The following is a 16,888-nucleotide window of genomic DNA, read 5'->3' as shown; positions in this document are numbered from 1 at the left end:
TCACATGCAGGTCGTTTGTCCTCCAAGAGAGCTTAAACTCAAAAGTTTTGTTTTGTTTTGTTTTGTTTTGTTTTGTTTTGTTTTGTTTTGTTAATCTCCCAAAGCACCTACTACAGTGCACTCCATAGTTCTTCTGAGTGAATGCTTGCTTTCTACCACTGAAAGTTCGAGAACGACAATGGCGATGAAAAGAGAGCAAATGGACCAAAACTGAATAGCAAGAAGTTTGTCGAGTTCTAAATGGTCTGTATCAGAAAGCTGCAAGGGATTAACGATGAGCTCATCATCCTCCTGATTTTGCAACCTGTGGGACTGAAGACGAGCACGGATGCGACTTAGGAGCCGACTGGACGTGTCCGGGATAGTGTCCTCCCTTTGACCCCTCTTTGCAAAACTTTGTGGGGTTACTGAAGCAAGCTGGCTAATAGTTGTGAGTCTTTGCAAGTGAATAAAACCCCCATTTTCCTGAAGGCATAGTGATGGACCGAGTGACTTCTTAGGGTTCCTTCCAGCCCAGCCTGAGAATTCCTCTTCCTCCGCTTCTCGGGTCCAGCTGTGCGATCACACCTGGGCGCCCAGCGGAAGCATGCCGCTGCAATTCTGCCATCTAGCGGTGTGAGGTGGATATTGCACCACCGGCAGTCTCCACCAACACACCTTCCACCTGAAAGCCCTGGTAACCAAGGACGTTTTACAGAACGCCACCCAGGCACGTGATGTCACTACGCGAAATGCAGCTCTCAGGTGATTACACTCCACTGGAGTCTCCAGGGTCTCCTCTATCTCTGATATCTTGGGTTCCAACTTGACAGCTGTGTTAAGGAGACTAAATTGTGGCCATCGATAATTAGCACAGACCTCTGGCAGCGGGGAAAGCGGGGGGTGCGGGGCGGGGGGGCAGCCTGACTTGGGTCTTGAAGGGTGGGAATCATTTGCGCAGAAAGAAGAGCACGCATCAGGAGGGAGGAATGAGATGGATCAAGAGGACGTGGAGGCGAGGAGGGAGGCGAGGAGGGAGACGAGGAGGAGGAAGAGGAGGAGGAGGAGGAGGGAGACGAGGAGGAGGAGGAGGAGGGAGACGGGGAGGAGGAGGAGGGAGACGGGGAGGAGGAGGAGGGAGACGGGGAGGAGGAGGAGGGAGACGGGGAGGAGGAGGAGGAGGAGGGAGATGGGGAGGAGGAGGAGGGAGATGGGGAGGAGGAGGAGGGAGACGAGGAGGAGAAGGAGGGAGACAAGGAGGAGGAGGAGGAAGAGGAGGGGAGGAGGAGGAAGAGGGGGGGAGGAGGAGGAGGAAGCAGAATGGGGGAGCTAACTGAGGGGAAAGAGGTCAGCTGGCCACAGCAAGTGGTGTCCCTAGGAGCGTAGGGCCAAATAAAGGAAGAAACTGACAGAAAAGTTTGGGAGTGACCAGTAGCTTTTAGGGAGGTTTTGGAAGTCCTAACTGAGGAAGCAACTTGATGAAAATGGCGTTCTGGGAATATTAATATTATACCATGCTACAGCCTTCGACTGGAGCAGAGAAATTAAGAGACTAAAGAATAGAGCTTGTTGTCATTCTCTGTCATGTCTTAAAAATCTTAACAGGGATAAGGACTCTTATCTCGCAGGCTGCTATGAGAAAAAGTGAAGTGCTTAGCACAGCACCCAGCACATAGTAGGTGTTCACTAAGTTGATAATGCTCTTTATCGTCATCTCTCTGAAATTTGCCTGTGGCCTCAGCAGACCCCATTCCGTAATCACCTTGGCCCTAGTGACTGCCTTCCCCATTTTGTCTCCAGGGGGCAGGACAGGCTCTGGGCTTAGGAGCCAGGACGCACACAATGACCTTTGGACAGGCAGTGGGGAAGGGGCAGAGCAGGGGAGAGTGTTAAGCAGGAACCTTCCCTAAATCTCCTCCCCGTGTCCTGCTTTGGTTCATCCCCTCTGATGGTGGGAACTTTCAGTGAAGCTGCCATCCTCTCTGAGCTGGAGCAGGAAGCTTCCTCTGCAGCATCTGTCAGCAGGGCTCGGGGTGGTGAGGAAGCTACACCAGGGTCTGTGTTTACTGTCCCAGGCGCTGGGAGACGGGAAGTCTGGCCTGTGGGCACATTCAGTCGCCTTCATCCTTCCACAAAAGCAGCTGTTCTGTGTGCCATCACTGGCCGTCACCCCACGGGGACGATGGCATTGCTAGCCCCAGGCCGGAGCCCTCCTCCCATCTGCACAGGATCTGGGATGGCCCTTCCCCCAACCTTCATTCGACCTCCTTGAAGGGCCACCCTCTTAGGTCAACAGTCGGCCCCCCCTTCAGGGTGGCGGAAGGGACCACAGTGGGCTCAGTCCTATTCCTATAGAGTATATGGTCTGCTATGGAACTGAATTATGTTCCCAAATTCGGTTCCCAAATTGAATTCCCCAAATTCATATGTTGAAGCCCCAGCTTGCTACTCCCAATGTAAAGGTATTTGGAGGTGGGGCCTTTGATAACCGTGTTTGGGCAAAGTCATGATTGTAGAGCCCTCATATGGGGTTAGCCTCTGCCTCTCTTCTTCTCTCCCTCTCCTTCTCTCCCCACTTTTTCTCCTCTCTAGGGATACGATAAGAAGACAGGAAGAGAGTCCTCACCAACCCAAGCAGACTGGCACCCTGATCTCAGACTTCCAGCCCCCAGAACTGTGAGACATAAATGCCTGTTGTTTAAGCCCCCCTGGTCTGTGGCATTTTGTCACAGCAGCCCCAGCAGACGAAGACATGGCCCAGGTCATGGTTTGAAATCCTGGAAGTCAGTCCGAAGAAAAATTTGAAATAGGTCGCCTTTCACCCACACTCTTCCCTGGTGGGGCAAGTGCTGACTGGTGCGTCAGGCCGGAGGGAGGCTGGGGAGGGAAGGGGTGACTAAGAGGGGAGGGGTTTCTTCTGTCTTCGCGTGAACAAGCCCACCACCACAGAGGTCGTGCTGGTGCCCGAGGAGGCTCACCGAGTAGGAAATGCTTCTGGAGCTCCTCCCCCGGTAGAAGCGGTAGCTGAGCCAGAACAGCCATGTTAGACCATGAAGAGAGGTCACACACAGCGGGGCCATAAGGTACAAGGAGCCTGGGTCCCGAGGGCTTTGTGCAGAATGGCTTCCATCCCAGCCCTGGACGGCCAGCCTCTGGACTTCGACGGGAGGGAAAGATGCACTTTTGTTTCTTTTACGCCACTTTTGGTCTTCGTGACCCACAGCCAAATACAAGCATAACTGCTACTGTGTTCCAAAAATGTTGGCTGTTCTCTGTCACGTGATTACAACCATTTAATGTCTGTCTTCCCATTAGACTGTAGGCTCCATGAGGGCAGGGACCATGGCTGGACAGTGAATCCCCAAGGCCCAAGCCAGTGCCATCCACACAGCAGGCACCCAGTAAGTGTCTATTGAAGGAGTTGGTAAAATCCCTGTTCGAGACCTTCTTTCTCCTTGGGGCTGAGCACCAGCCTTGGGGCATCTTTAAGGTCTCACTTCAAGCCCATCTCCCAAGGAAAATCTTCCCTGTCACACCTCACTTCTTTCTGGTTCCTCTTCTTACAGGCCTCTTGGAACTTACACCATAAGTTACAAGGATGAAGCCATCCTGCTGCTGTTACGCCACTGGGCAGTCGTTTCCTGGTTAGTCCCTGGATGCTTCTGTCACTGCTGAACTGGACCATACGCTACTCTTTGGCAGGGAAAACACTTTCAGTTTTGTAACCATTGGGAGCCTTAGCCCCAGTTCCTCAGAAATGCATATAGTGAACAATAAACACTTCATGAAGAAAAGAAGGGAGGAAATCTGATGAGGCCCCAACGTGGAGGAAGAATGTCAGATTTCAAGTTGGGGAGGGTGATTTTCAAAAAGGAGAAATAAATAAGGTCAAAAAAAGAGCAGTCAGGACGGGAGGGAGTAAACAAGAGTGAAAGACTCCCGAGAGCCTAACTTGAAAAAAAATTTCAAAGGCAGGTTGGTGTTGAAAATGGGGAAAAGATAGGATTCTGGGAAAGTGGGCTTGACTACTATTAGCTGTGACCTTGGATAAGTCACTTCACTTCAATTGATCCATTTCTTTTATTTTCACAATTAGGCCTGGCTCAATCAGTGGTCTTCTGGTTGTGCTCCAAGGAGCCCAATTAGAGACTCCAAGAAGCTGGAATCCAGCCCGCTGTCTCAGCCGGAGAGCTCGGTTCCCATCAGCTTCATGATTGGCTTCCCCATAGAATAGAAGTTAGTTCGAGCAAAAGGCTTTGGAGCTAAAACAGTTTAAGAACCACTGGAGTCAACGACCCCTCTCACAACTACATAAAGATCTCTGGTTTTATGATTCAACCAGTTTACTCCCAAAGCAGGAGCCCTCTTCAAAGAAGAAGGCCTATACATGGGCCTTGGTCTCCTCTTCCTGGCCAGACTATAAATTCTGAGAAGGGCAAATTTGGGCTTGCGGTTCTCTGCTTCCCACAACAATCTTCCCATTTGGGCTCATGGAATCTCAACAATGGCTGGATTTATAGATGTTCCACAAAGTTCTGTGGCTGGATGCCCCAGCAGGACAGCAGAAAGGCTGTGAGAGGAGAATCTGATCCACCCTGGAGAGTTCTCAGGGATATAGGGACACCCATACAGGGGTAAGGGGGTCCCTGAGCTCCCGTATCAGTGTTTCTGCTCTTGGGTGTGTGTCTTTAACTTCATCACATCCTCCATCTCCTTCCCTAGCCTGGTTTTCTCATCTCTCTCCTCTTGCCACTTGCCCTCCACTGCTCCCCTGCCCTCCCAGGCTGAAGTCTATGCTCCCTCTGACCCTGACACTTCCCAGGGCCCTGAGCTGGAGTCCTGGGTATGGAGCCCAAGGTTTGAGCAGCGAAGTCAGGGAGATGTCCAGGACACGCAGGGCTGGATCAGGTACCAGGGGCTTTGTACTCAGCGGAAGAGGCACCTACAGGGGCCCACGTCAAGAAACACGGACCATACACAAAATGTGGTACATACCTGCAAGGGAATACCATTCATCATTAAAAAACAGGGGAATTCTGACATAGGCAACATCGCGGATGAACCTTGAGGACACTATGCTAAGTGAAACAAGCCAGATACAAAAAGACAAATACTGTATGACTCCACTTATGTGAGATATCTAACGTGGTCAAATTCATGGAGACAGAAAGTAGGATGGTGATCACCAGGGGCTCAGGGGAGGGGGAAATGGGGAGCTAGTGTTTCATGAACATAGAATTTTCAGCTTTCTAAGATGAAAAGGTTCTGGAGATTGGTTACACCACAGTGTGAATATACTTAACACCATAGACCTATACACTAAAAATGGTTAAGATGGAAATTCTATATTGTATGTATATTGTCTCCCAGCTCCCAGATACTACTCATTTCTCTGAGGAATATGCATGAAACCTCATATCTCATATGCACGCACACATGTACACACACACACACACACACACACACCTCAATTAATTACTTTAAAAAATTCAGAGACTGGTTGGAATCAGAGAATTTGGCCCAGGCTTGCTCAAACTGTTTATTTACAGGGAGTCCTTGGGGCTGTGGCACAGCGGTTAAGTCCAGGACCCCAGTTCCAGCTCAGTCACTCTGGGCCTCTTGCTTAACTCACCCCAGAAAGGCTAAGGCCAAGGGCCAGGCACCTGAAAGAAAGTGCTAGATGAACCCCAGCCCCTTATCACAAACCCCACACCCCAATCAGGACGGCCCTAAGCCCAGGGGAGCTCAGGGGATGGGGAGTGAACAGGAACAGAGTCCAGAGCACCGGCCAGAAGCACTCTCTTCTACCCAGGACCTGGATTTCACTGCAGGAGCCTGCACAGGAGACCCCAGGCCTAAGGAAATGGTCTTGCCTTGAGAGCCTCTAAGAGAGGCCATAAGGTATGACTGATGGGGGTGGAGATAGGGTGCAAAGACCAGGGAGAGCGCATGGCCAGGCTGGAAGGGAGAAAGGGCAGGAGGCAGGAGCACAGAGAGCATAGGTAGACAGACGAAGCTGCTCTCCCATCATGACCCCCTTCAGTGACCCCCTCCGGTTTCCCACTACCCCTAATCTGGGGTAGGATTAGGACAGAAAAGCTCTAGGGCATGTGGTGGTGTTTGGGAGCCCCTGGAACACCCCAGAAGGGACCAGGAGGGAGAGGCCGCACTCACCCTAGACGGGTCTGCTTCACCCAGACATTATGTGTTTGACAAAGGCTGGGAAAGAAAACAGAAATCAGTCACACACTTGGCACCTCCCAGCCCCTAGGACCTCTTCCCCTCCCATATACTGCCAGACTTCCAACCTCCCCACCACCCTTTCTCCAGACTGTGACTCTTTCTCTTATTTGGGGTTGAAGGGGAGCAGCTGGAAGAAGAGAAGGAACCTCCGCCCTGTGTCTTCGCCGCTGACACTCAGACATGGACAAAATGAGCTACGTTTTCTCTGCTAATTCCTGCAACCTTGAGAAAGGTACCAGCACCACTCCATTGTTCAGATGAGAAAACTGAGGCTCAGGGAAGGTAAGTGACTTGATCCAAGTCACACGGCCAGTCTATCACAGATCTATCTCCAAACCCTGTGCTCTTTCCATTATACTATGCTGTTCACTGCAAGGAGGGAAAAGAACATCCACCGAGAGCTGACCATTGCCCATCTGGTACACACAGCCTCCAGGCCCTGGATCTGTTCCGTCCTATTCTGCAGATCTGCCCAGCCCAAACTGTGCCCACCATGCCTGGGTGTCCGAGGGAGTGAGGCATGACCCGATACCTTCGTAATTGATGCAGCCATTGGCATCCTCTTGCCCAGCCAACAGCTGTTCCACTTCAGCCTCGGTCATCTTCTCTCCTGGGGTCGGAGAAGTAGACTCTGAGTTACAGATGGCCAAGGAGGGACAGGCAAAACCCTAGCACTCCCTTGAGTCTCAAGGCCCAAGGCTCCCCAGGTCTGGGAGGTGGATATCCAAGCTTTGGAAGGGGAGCCAAGGGTCTTAGGTCCCTCCTACTCCCTGAGGCCTCTCCCTTTGCCCTACAGCCAGCACTGGGCAAGCAGACCAGGGCCTCAGTGACTGAAGCAAAGACAAGGAAGGGGCCCTGGGTCCCACGTCTCAGGCCTCATCCCTGTCTGCTCTCCCAACCTGCTCTCCTCTCCTCCCAAGCCAGCTGAGCAAACCCAGTTGGGGAAGGTTGGAACAACCTTGGGCCTGGGGAGACAGGGCCTGAATCAGGATGTGATCCTAAGGACGCAAGGGCCCTTGGACACCCCCAACATATGCCACCCGGGCACTTCCCCCCCTCCATTCCTCCCACTCGGGCACCACCAGCCTGCATACCCAGGGTGGCAAGGACATGGCGAAGCTCGGCACCCATGACGGTGCCATTGCTCTCCTTGTCGAAAACGCGCAGCCCCTCCACAAAGTCCTCATAGGTGCCCTGCTCCTTGTTGCGGGAGATGTGCTGCAGGATGGGCAGGAACGTCTCAAAGTCCAGCATCTTGGCATTCATCTCTGTAGGCAGGAAGGAAACAATGTGATGGGAGCAGAGGGTCAGCAGGGGGCCTGGTCCCAGCTCTGCCAGGTCAGGACGGGGGTAGAAGGGGAAAGCCGCCATGACTCCCAGCCAGACCTCTCAGTTCCGGGTGGCCAGCTAGGCAGGGGAGCTGAGGGTGGCCGCAGCAGGATCCGAGGGGGCCCAACAGGTCACAGAACCAGGCCTCACATTCACAAGGTAGACTTGTGACATGTGATAGGCATGTCACAGAGGTAAACCAATAGGATTGCAAAAAAAGAGAATTTTGCAAAATTTTCCCTTTGGGTCTCATTACTAGACCACATTGCCTGGAACAACTCTGAATCAATAATTTTTATAAATTTGCAATCCTTTTGTAACTAACCCACTTCTCCCATGTTGACATGTGTTGAAAGCTTTAATTTTTAAATACCGCAAATGTTGGCAATTCTTTCTTTTATAACAACACAGGAACCTCCAAAAATGGAAATTCCAAGCATCTTTTAACCTCTAAGCAGGACTGCTGTTCCTCTGACCCTTTCCTACCCACATCCTTCACCCCACACTGTTGTCTTCACCAGCAAGAGGAGGAGGGGAAGGATCCAGATGGAGCCCAGGAAGCCTCTAGAGATGCATCCCAGCCCCCCGCCCAGCTGGGGGCTCTGCCCAGGTCTGCCTGCCCCACCTAGTACCTACACCTCTCAGAAGGACATGTGTGTTGGAGCAGCTGTTAACCTTACTACCCATACATGACAAGTGATATTCACAAATGGGACACATTCCCTTATATCACTTTTGAAACTCATCCCCCAAAACCTACTGAATGCAAAGGAGCGAAAGAGGCATCATTACAGAGCTCATCTCAAGTCTGCTCCAACTTCTATTAAACAAGTAATTTACAATCTTTAGTGCTCTGACCCTCATTGGAAACAAGTGGTCACAGGACATTTCAGGGTGGTAACACCTCAACTAAGAGCAACTGGGTGCAGGGGTACGGGCAAGTGGTCCGTGGTCAGATCCCCACCTCACCTCCCTGCACCCTGGGGCATGAGAGGAAGGCACTGAAGCAACAGAATGTCACTCCTGCTCTCCAGGAGCTCTGACCTCACAGGGAAAACAAGAACAGCTCCTAACCTGGGGAGGGGGGCTGGTCTTGAAGGGTTAAAGTGGGAGAGGAGAAAGAGCCCCAGGGGCCAGCGGGACAGACACCAGGAGGTGAGCTACAAGGCCCACACTGACCTTCAGGCTTAGGCTTGCCCAGGACACGCAGCACCTCGGCGTTGGTAGGGTTCTGGCCCAGGGCCCGCAGCACGTCCCCACACTGCCCGTAGGTAATCTTCATCTCCCCAGTTGGCGTCCGGTCAAACAACGAGAAAGCCTCTTTGAACTCTGCAGAGAGAAGAGCCGACTGCAGGCCCCTGGGCCAAGGCTGATCAGCCTCCACCCACCCAGGCTGAAGAGCAGGTCAATGTGATTGATAAAACATTTCAGTATTTCCCTTCGGCCATCGTTCCAACCCCTCCTTGGAAGCCACCCCACACCATCTTCTGACAACCAAAGGGGCATCCTGGAGACTACCTGACCTGCTCCAGCACTGGGCCTGGGATCTCTTCCATCAGTCATGGTCATATAACCTCAATGTCTCCCCTGCTCCATGGCTCCCATCCATCCACCCTTCCCTGCTGTAGGGGAGGTGCCTGCCTGTGGAAAATGTCAGGGAAATGAAAACAGCACTAGCTCAGAAGTCAGGATTCCTGGGTTCTCATCTTGGCTCTGCTGAGTAGCTTAGAATAAGCCCAGCTAAGACTGTTTCCTTGTGCAAACACAGGGAGTAAGGCTCCACTGTGAGTGTCAAAGGAGGTGGCAGCGTGTGGAGGCACTTTGCAAAGTGATAAGACCTGTTCAAAAGCTGGCTACTATCAGTACTGCCTTTTCCAGGCCAGACAAGCTGACCTGGTAGAGACCGTCAGACCACCCCAGCTCTACCACTGACCTGCATGTGGCCTTGAGCAAACTACTAGCCTTAATCGGCCCTCTTTTTTTTTTTTTTTTTTTTTTTTTTTTTAGCTCTAAGCAGGAATACAATGTCCACCTGAGTGGGTTGCTGTGGGGATTACCAAGTGCACCAAGCATGCTGTCTAGTGCATTTTAAAGGAATTAACAAATGGTGGCTATTATTGTATTCCCTAGTTCTGGAGCCAGCTCAGAGCTAAGACTCGATTCCTGAAGGTACCAGGTTAGGTATCAAAGAGGCAGGGCTGAATTAAGGCACTCCTGGGCCTTTTGCAAAGAACCTTAATTCCTCATTAATTTGGATTCAACTAGTTCATTACTGGGGATAATCTGGACTGGGAATGGCAAAGAAATGATTTACTAAGCAGATAGATTAACAACATAAACCAAAGAATGCGTGAACCACTTAGGAAGAAAGCTGCTTTAAATCCTCACCATATACGTTAGAAACACTTATTCCTTAGAGGCTGCTTATGGATTATTTACAAATCATTCTGCACATCAAAGCAAGTTCCCCAAGATGTTTACTTGCAAGTCTTTATTGGGCTTTGCAAGAATTTAAAAAGATAGAAAACCATATGTCTTGCAATTACTGAATAGTTGAGTTCAAATTCCATTTCCATTGCTTACTAGCTGTGTGACCTTGGGCAAGTAAATATTTAATCTCCATAAACCTCTCCTCTTCCATAAATGGCACCTACCTCATAGGGTTCTTAAATTACATTCAAATTAAATACAATAACGTATGTTAAAAATCTTAACAAAATGGCCAGCGCGTATAGTAAATGCTCGAACAATGGTGGTAGTATTATCTTACTACCACTCAACTATGCAATCCTGGCCAGGTCACTTAACCTCACTGAAACTTGGTTTCCTCCTTTGCCAAAAGGAAATAACACCCACCTCACAGTTCTGTTAGAAGGATTTAAAAAAAAATTTTTTTTAACATTTAAGGCAACGAGCATGGCTTTTGGCACAAATTCAGTGCTCAATGAATGTATGTTAGCCGAATCTGAACTCAGACTTTTTGATCTTCTAGTTCATTCAGAAGAGTGAGGTCAGGTTTAATAAAAGGAGTCTCCTCATCAAAGAAGAACATAATGATACTTATTAGGAGGGTGGGACCTGACAGGGGAAGTAATAAGCACGATGACCTGCGATTTGATCACTTACAACGGACCAAGATCTGCACTAATAATGTTGTATGGATTACCTCATTAATCTTTCAAAAACCTTAGGCTATAAGTATTGTTACCCTCATTTATAGGCCAGTGTGCCCATAACTTCTGACCAAGGATTCATGGCACCAAGAAAATAGTGAGGAGGGAGGAGGAGGAGGGAAGGACCTGCTTTACCTGCTAAACTCCAGCCTGCTGCAGAGTCCTGGTATGCACAGAAACCCCAAACACTGGAGTTTAGGGCTGCTACTAGGTAGAAGACAAAGCCAGCGCGATCATGGGGTACATGAGAGGTGATGTTCACGGGCCCAGAAGAAACCTTTTCTCAATAGTCTGTAGTAGTCAGGTACCGCAAAGGCGGTAATTCCTTCCTACAAGAATATGGAAATCTGGAGAGGGACTGGTAAATCAAGAGTTAGAAGCTAACTCCTATGGGAAAAAAAAAAAAGCAGCATAAAAAATTGGGGCCAGGGCACCTCATTGGCTCAGTCGGTTGAGCATCGGACTTTGGCTCATGTCATGATCTCTAGGTTTGTGAGTTCTAGCCCCGCATCAGGCTCTCTGCTGTCAGCGCACCAGGCTCTCTGGCTTCAGATCCTCTGTCTCCCTCTCTCTGTGCCCTTCCCTGCTCATGCACCCTCCTCTCTCAAAAATAAATAAACATTTTTTTTTAATGGAGCCATATCACCTGGAGAATATAAAGCTAAGACATGCTGAAAAGAGTCACAGAATTTCTGAATTGGAAAGAACCAAATATTACTTTGCCAATAAGAAAATTAAGGTTCAAAAAAGTGACTTGCCAGAAGTCTCGTGGCCAAGAGTGGCAGAATTAGGGCTAATACCAAAATTTCATTCCAAATAACATTATTTCCAGCATAACACAAGAAAACCATCTTCAGCTTCATCAAAGATCAAATGAAGAGCTAGCAAGAGTAAAATTGAAACAGAAACAATTCCGATCCAAAATAAGAAACATCTTCTTCAAGGCCAGAGGAATGACAGACTGAAAGGAATTAGGCCACAGCCCTAAAAATATTCACAGAGGAAAGAGGCAACCAGCCATCCCCCTTGGCTTTGACCATGATTCCCACTTGGAAAATGAAAAATTGTGGTCATTAGTTGACTTTCTAGTCCTCATGACTACCACTATGCTTGTGTCTACACAAAAGTATATACTTAATTAAAATCCACTAAAGTACAACATAGTATTGCAAGTCTTAGCCTCAGCAATCAGACAACACAAAGAAATAAAAGGCATTCAAATTGGCCAGGAGGAGGTCAAACTTTCACTCTTCGCAGATGACATGATACTCTACATGGAAAACCCAAAAGATTCCCCAAAAAAACTGCTAGAACTGGTCCATAAGTTCAACAAAGTCGCAGGATATAAAATCAATGCATAGAAATTGGTTGCATTCCTATACACCAATAATGAAGCAACAGAAAGAGAAATAGAGGAGTCAATCCCATTTAAAATTGCACCAAAACCCATAAAATACCTAGGAATAAATCTAACCAAAGAGGTGAAAAATCTATACACTGAAACTATAGAAGGCTTATGAAAGAAATTGAAGAAGACACCAAAAAATGGAAAAATATTCCATGCTCCCAGATAAGAAGAACAAATATTGTTAAAATGTCGATACTACCCAAAGCAATCTACATATTCAATGCAACACTTATCAAAATAACACCAGCATTCTTCACAGAGCTAGAACAAATAACCCTAAAATTTGTATGGAACCACAAAAGACCCCGAATAACCAAAGCAATCTTGAAAAAGAAAACCAAAGCAGGAGGCATCATAATTCTGGACTTCAAGTTGTAATACAAAGCTGTAATCATCAAGACAGTATGGTATTGGCACAAGAACAGACATTCAGATCAATGGAACAGAATAGAGAACCCCGAAATGGACCCACAAACGTATGGCCAACTAATCTTTGACAAAGCAGGAAAGACTATCTGATGGAATAAGGACAGTCTCTTCAACAAATGGTGCTGGGAAAACTGGCCAGTGACATGCAGAAGAATGAACCTGGACCACTTACACCATACACAAAAATAAACTCAAAATGGATGAAAGACCTAAGTGTAAGACAGGAAACCAACAAAATCCTCGAGGAGAAAGCAGGCAAAAACCTCTTTGATCTTGGCTGCAGCAACTTCTTACTCAACACGTCTCTGGAGGCAAGGGAAACAAAAGCAAAAATGAACTACTGGGACCTCATCAAGATAAAAAGCTTCTGCACAGCAAAGGAAACAATCAGCAAAGCTAAAAGGCAACTGATGGAATAGGAGAAGATATTGCAAACAACAGATCAGATAGAGGGTTAGTATCCAAAATCTATAAAGAACTTACCAAACTCAACACCCAAAAAACAAATAATTCAGTGAAGAAATGGACAAAAGACATGAATAGACACTTCTCCAAAGAAGACACCCAGACGGCCAACTGACACATGAAAAAATGCTCAACATCACTCATCATCAGGAACATACAAATCAAAACCACAATGAGATACTCCTTCACACCTGTCAGAACAGCTAACATTAACAACTCAGGCAACAACAGATGTTGGCAAGGATGTGGAGAGAAAGGATCTCTTTTGCACTGCTGGTGGGAATGCAAACTGGTGCAGCCACTCTGGAAAACAGTATGGAGGTTCCTCAAAAAATTAAAAATAGAACTACCCTACAACCCAGCAATTGCACTACTAGGTATTTATCCCAGGGATACAGGTATGCTATTTCGAAGGGACACATGCACCCCCATGTTTATAGCAGCACTATCAACAACAGCCAAAGTATGGAGAGAGCCCAAATGTCCATCGATGGATGAATGGATAAAGAAGACGTGGTATATATATACAATGGAGTATTACTCGGCAATCAAAAAGAATGAAATCTTGCCATTTGCCACTACGTGGATGGAACTAGAGGGTATTATGCTAAGCAAAATTAGTCAGAGAAAGACATATATCATATGACTTCACTCTTATAAGGACTTTAAGATACAAAACAGATGAACATAAGGGAAGGAAAGCAAAAATAATTTTAAAACGGCGGGGGGGGAACATAAGAGAGTCTTAAATATGGAGAACAAACAGATAGTTACTGGAGGGGCTGTGGGAGGGGGGATGGGCTAAATGGGTAAGGGGCATTAAGGAATCTACTCCTGAAATCATCATTGCACTATATGCTAACTAACTTGGATGTAAATTTAAAAAATAAATAAAAGGTAAAAAGTAAATAAAATAAAATACACTGAAGTCAATTTTAAGTATTTCGCTGCACCCCAGACTACTGACTGAAAAGTGAGCATCCACAGGGTGTTGCAAAAGCAGAGTCAGATTCAATCTACTAGTTTTAAAATGCATCCACTAGTTCTCATGCCCTGTGTTTGGGTAAACTGGCATCACTTTTTGGAAAGGCAATTTGGCAATAACTATTACAGTTTAAAATGCATGTATCCTTTGACCCCCTGCTAGGAAGTTCCCCTGGGGAAACCATGCCGATGCCCCCCCCAACTGGAAACAGCCTAAAGGTCTAGCACTGCTAGCCTGATTAAATTAAAAGGTGCATCCATTCTTTTTTAAAGAATGTAATTCTTAGGGCGCCTGGGTGGCTCAGTCAGGTAAGCATCCAACTCTTGATTTCGGCTCAGGTCATGAGCTCATGCTTTGTGAGATCGAGCCCTGAGTAGGACTTTGCACTGACAATGCAGAGGCTGCTTGGGATTCTTTCTCTCCCTCTCTCTCTGCCCCTACCCACCCAAAATAAATAAATAAACTTAAAAAAAAATAAAAGAATGTAATTCTTTTTAAAAATGAAAAATTGTATAAACTATAAAAAGATACCAAGATACAGTATTAAGTAATATATATGATATATTAGTAAATCCAAATATGCATTAAGTAAAGGGTATAGGACAGTATGTATCACATGACTCAATATGTATACATTTTATACATACTGGTATATCACTATATTTTTCTCAAAGGACACGTAGTCTTATCAACAGTGGATTTGGGAGAGGGATCAGCATCAGAGGAAAGCAAAGGGAAAATATTTTTATTTTTCATTATTTATTTTTAAGTAGTATATTTTTTTTAACCATTTTCAGGTATTACTCTACTTTTTAAAAATATAGTTATGTGCTTAAAATCAAGGGGTTGGATCAGAGGACCTTTCAAGGTCCCTTCCAGCTCCCATGATTTTATGTCCTGGAGGCATCTGGTGGGGAAAACAGAGGGATAAGTTGCAATGGCAGTGAGCCCCAGCTATAAAGCAGGTATCACATGATGAAACATTCCATTCCCAAAACACCAGACTCCTACAGGAGACAGGCAATAATCAGGTCGGAGGGTAGGAGATCTTGACGCTTCTCTTGAAGCTGCACTTAATAAAACTTTATGTCTTCATCAAAGATGGAGAAGGATTGGTGGTGGAGATCACAGGTGGACTAAGCACCCCAAAGTCACCCTTGACCCTTCCCCCTTTAGTGAGTGAGCACCTCAGTGGGCTACAGGGTGAGGGGAGAGGATGCCGGTGACCTAAGGAGGGCTTTCTAATCCCAGGAACAGAAACGGGAGTTCTAAATATCTTGAATAGGTTTTGGGGGTGGAGGGGAAAAAAAGACATTTGTGCTGTGCATGTAATATGTTCCAGGCAGTCTGGCAGAATAGGTGGGAATTCAGGTCTGGAATCAGATTGCCTGAGTTTGAATCCTGGCTCCACTACCAACTGCCTGTGTGAGATTGGGCAAACTACCAAACCTCTCTGTGCCTCAGTGTTATCACTGTAAAATGGGGGGAGTAACAGTCTCTATCTCATCAGGTTGTTGTAAGAGTTAAGTGAGTTAATCCACGTAAAGCACTTAAGAAATAACACATTTAGGGGCATCTGGTTGGGTCAGTCGGTTGAGCATCTGACTCTTGGTTTCCATTCAGGTCATGATCCCGGGGCTCTGTGCTGGGCATGGAGCCTGCTTACATCTCTCCCTCCCTCCCTCTTTCTCTCTCTCTCTCTCTCTCTCTCCCCCAACCCCCTCAGACCCTCCCCACCCCCACTCCCTCTCTCTCAAAAAAAAAAGAAAGAGAAAGAGAGAGGAAGGAAGGAAGGAAGGAAGGAAGGAAGGACATATCTGTTGTAGTTGAAAATGGGCACACAGAAAACCTTTGGCAAATACAGGTTATCGATGATGATGACAGTGATTACTATTACCTACAACTACTGCTCTCCTTCCTCCTCCTCCTCCTCCTCCTCCTCTTCCAGGAAAGTGCAACAGAGGGTGTGTGGGAGGAGGTGGGCTTGTCAGTACTCACCTTCGATCTGGTCAGCAGTGAAGTCTATCTGTGGGGAGGGAAACACAGGAATGAAGGCTGAGACTGCCGAAGGCTCCCGAAGCACAAGTGGCCTCCACCATCGCAGTCGGAGTCACCTCCCACAGGTCACCAATAAGCAGGGCAGGAGACTGAGCACAGAACCCAGCCTCCTGACTAGGAGCCATGGCTCACAGGCTATCACATAGGGCAGCCACCAGAGCTCCGTCAGGACCATTTGTGAAGCCATGGCTCACAGTGAGAGGGAAAGAGAGAAAGAGAAGTATGCTAGATAATGTTAGAACCTATGCTGACTCCCTACTGTAATTTCTTTGGGTCAAATGTAAATAATTCCTCATCCCAGCCGGCAAGAAACCACACTCACTTTCATCCCTACTCCACAATCCACCCGCAATCCCTCTCCCACCGCCCACCGCTCCTCACCCTCAGCCTCCCTTTCCCACTGGCGATCCACCTCCTCCAATCACACCTTCTCTGTCTGCACCCCATTCCACCCCCACCTCTCCCTCTTAGGCACTGGGAGAGCAAGACTAGTTTGGGTGGACCCTTGATGTTTCATAACCTGCGGTCCTGCCTCTAGGTGTCCCCAGGCGGCGGGCCCCTTGAGGCCAGGGTTCCCGAGGGGCAGGCATTTCTGCTACTGTTCACAGAAATGCCTGGCACAGGGTAGAGGCTCAAAGATTATTTGTTGAGCAAACGAATAAATTTTGGGTTCGCCCCCACAACTCATGATAATCCAATGCTGAGTACAGAAGAGGCAGGTGGGAAGCTCTGAAAATGAATGGCAATGAACAAGCATGAGTCATCATTGTAATTTGGGATTTTGTGTGTCACTTCATCATCCTTATCTACCACCACCCT

At 47.6% G+C, this 16,888-nt stretch overlaps 1 protein-coding gene across 5 annotated transcripts in view; it reads right to left on the bottom strand.

The window, feature by feature from the left end:
• Window positions 1–5,479: 5,479 nt before the first annotated feature.
• Window positions 5,480–16,888, bottom strand: part of MYL4 (myosin light chain 4) — a 29,865-nt gene continuing 18,456 nt past the window's right edge. For all 5 annotated transcript variants that reach the window (XM_047832019.1, XM_047832018.1, XM_047832017.1 and 2 more), the window contains 6 exons: window positions 16,010–16,037; window positions 8,731–8,880; window positions 7,317–7,490; window positions 6,755–6,832; window positions 6,154–6,198; window positions 5,480–5,642 (listed from right to left, as the gene is read on the bottom strand). In XM_047832019.1, coding sequence (XP_047687975.1) covers window positions 6,170–6,198; window positions 6,755–6,832; window positions 7,317–7,490; window positions 8,731–8,880; window positions 16,010–16,037 — 459 coding nt within the window. In that variant the 3' untranslated portion in view covers window positions 5,480–5,642; window positions 6,154–6,169. The remainder of the gene's footprint in view (window positions 5,643–6,153; window positions 6,199–6,754; window positions 6,833–7,316; window positions 7,491–8,730; window positions 8,881–16,009; window positions 16,038–16,888) is intronic.

This window comes from Prionailurus viverrinus, chromosome E1 (genome assembly GCF_022837055.1).
Source record: "Prionailurus viverrinus isolate Anna chromosome E1, UM_Priviv_1.0, whole genome shotgun sequence".
NCBI lineage: Eukaryota > Metazoa > Chordata > Mammalia > Carnivora > Felidae > Prionailurus > Prionailurus viverrinus.
The sequence above is the reverse complement of the archived record's forward strand: the minus strand, read 5'-3'. Positions and strand labels throughout refer to the sequence as shown.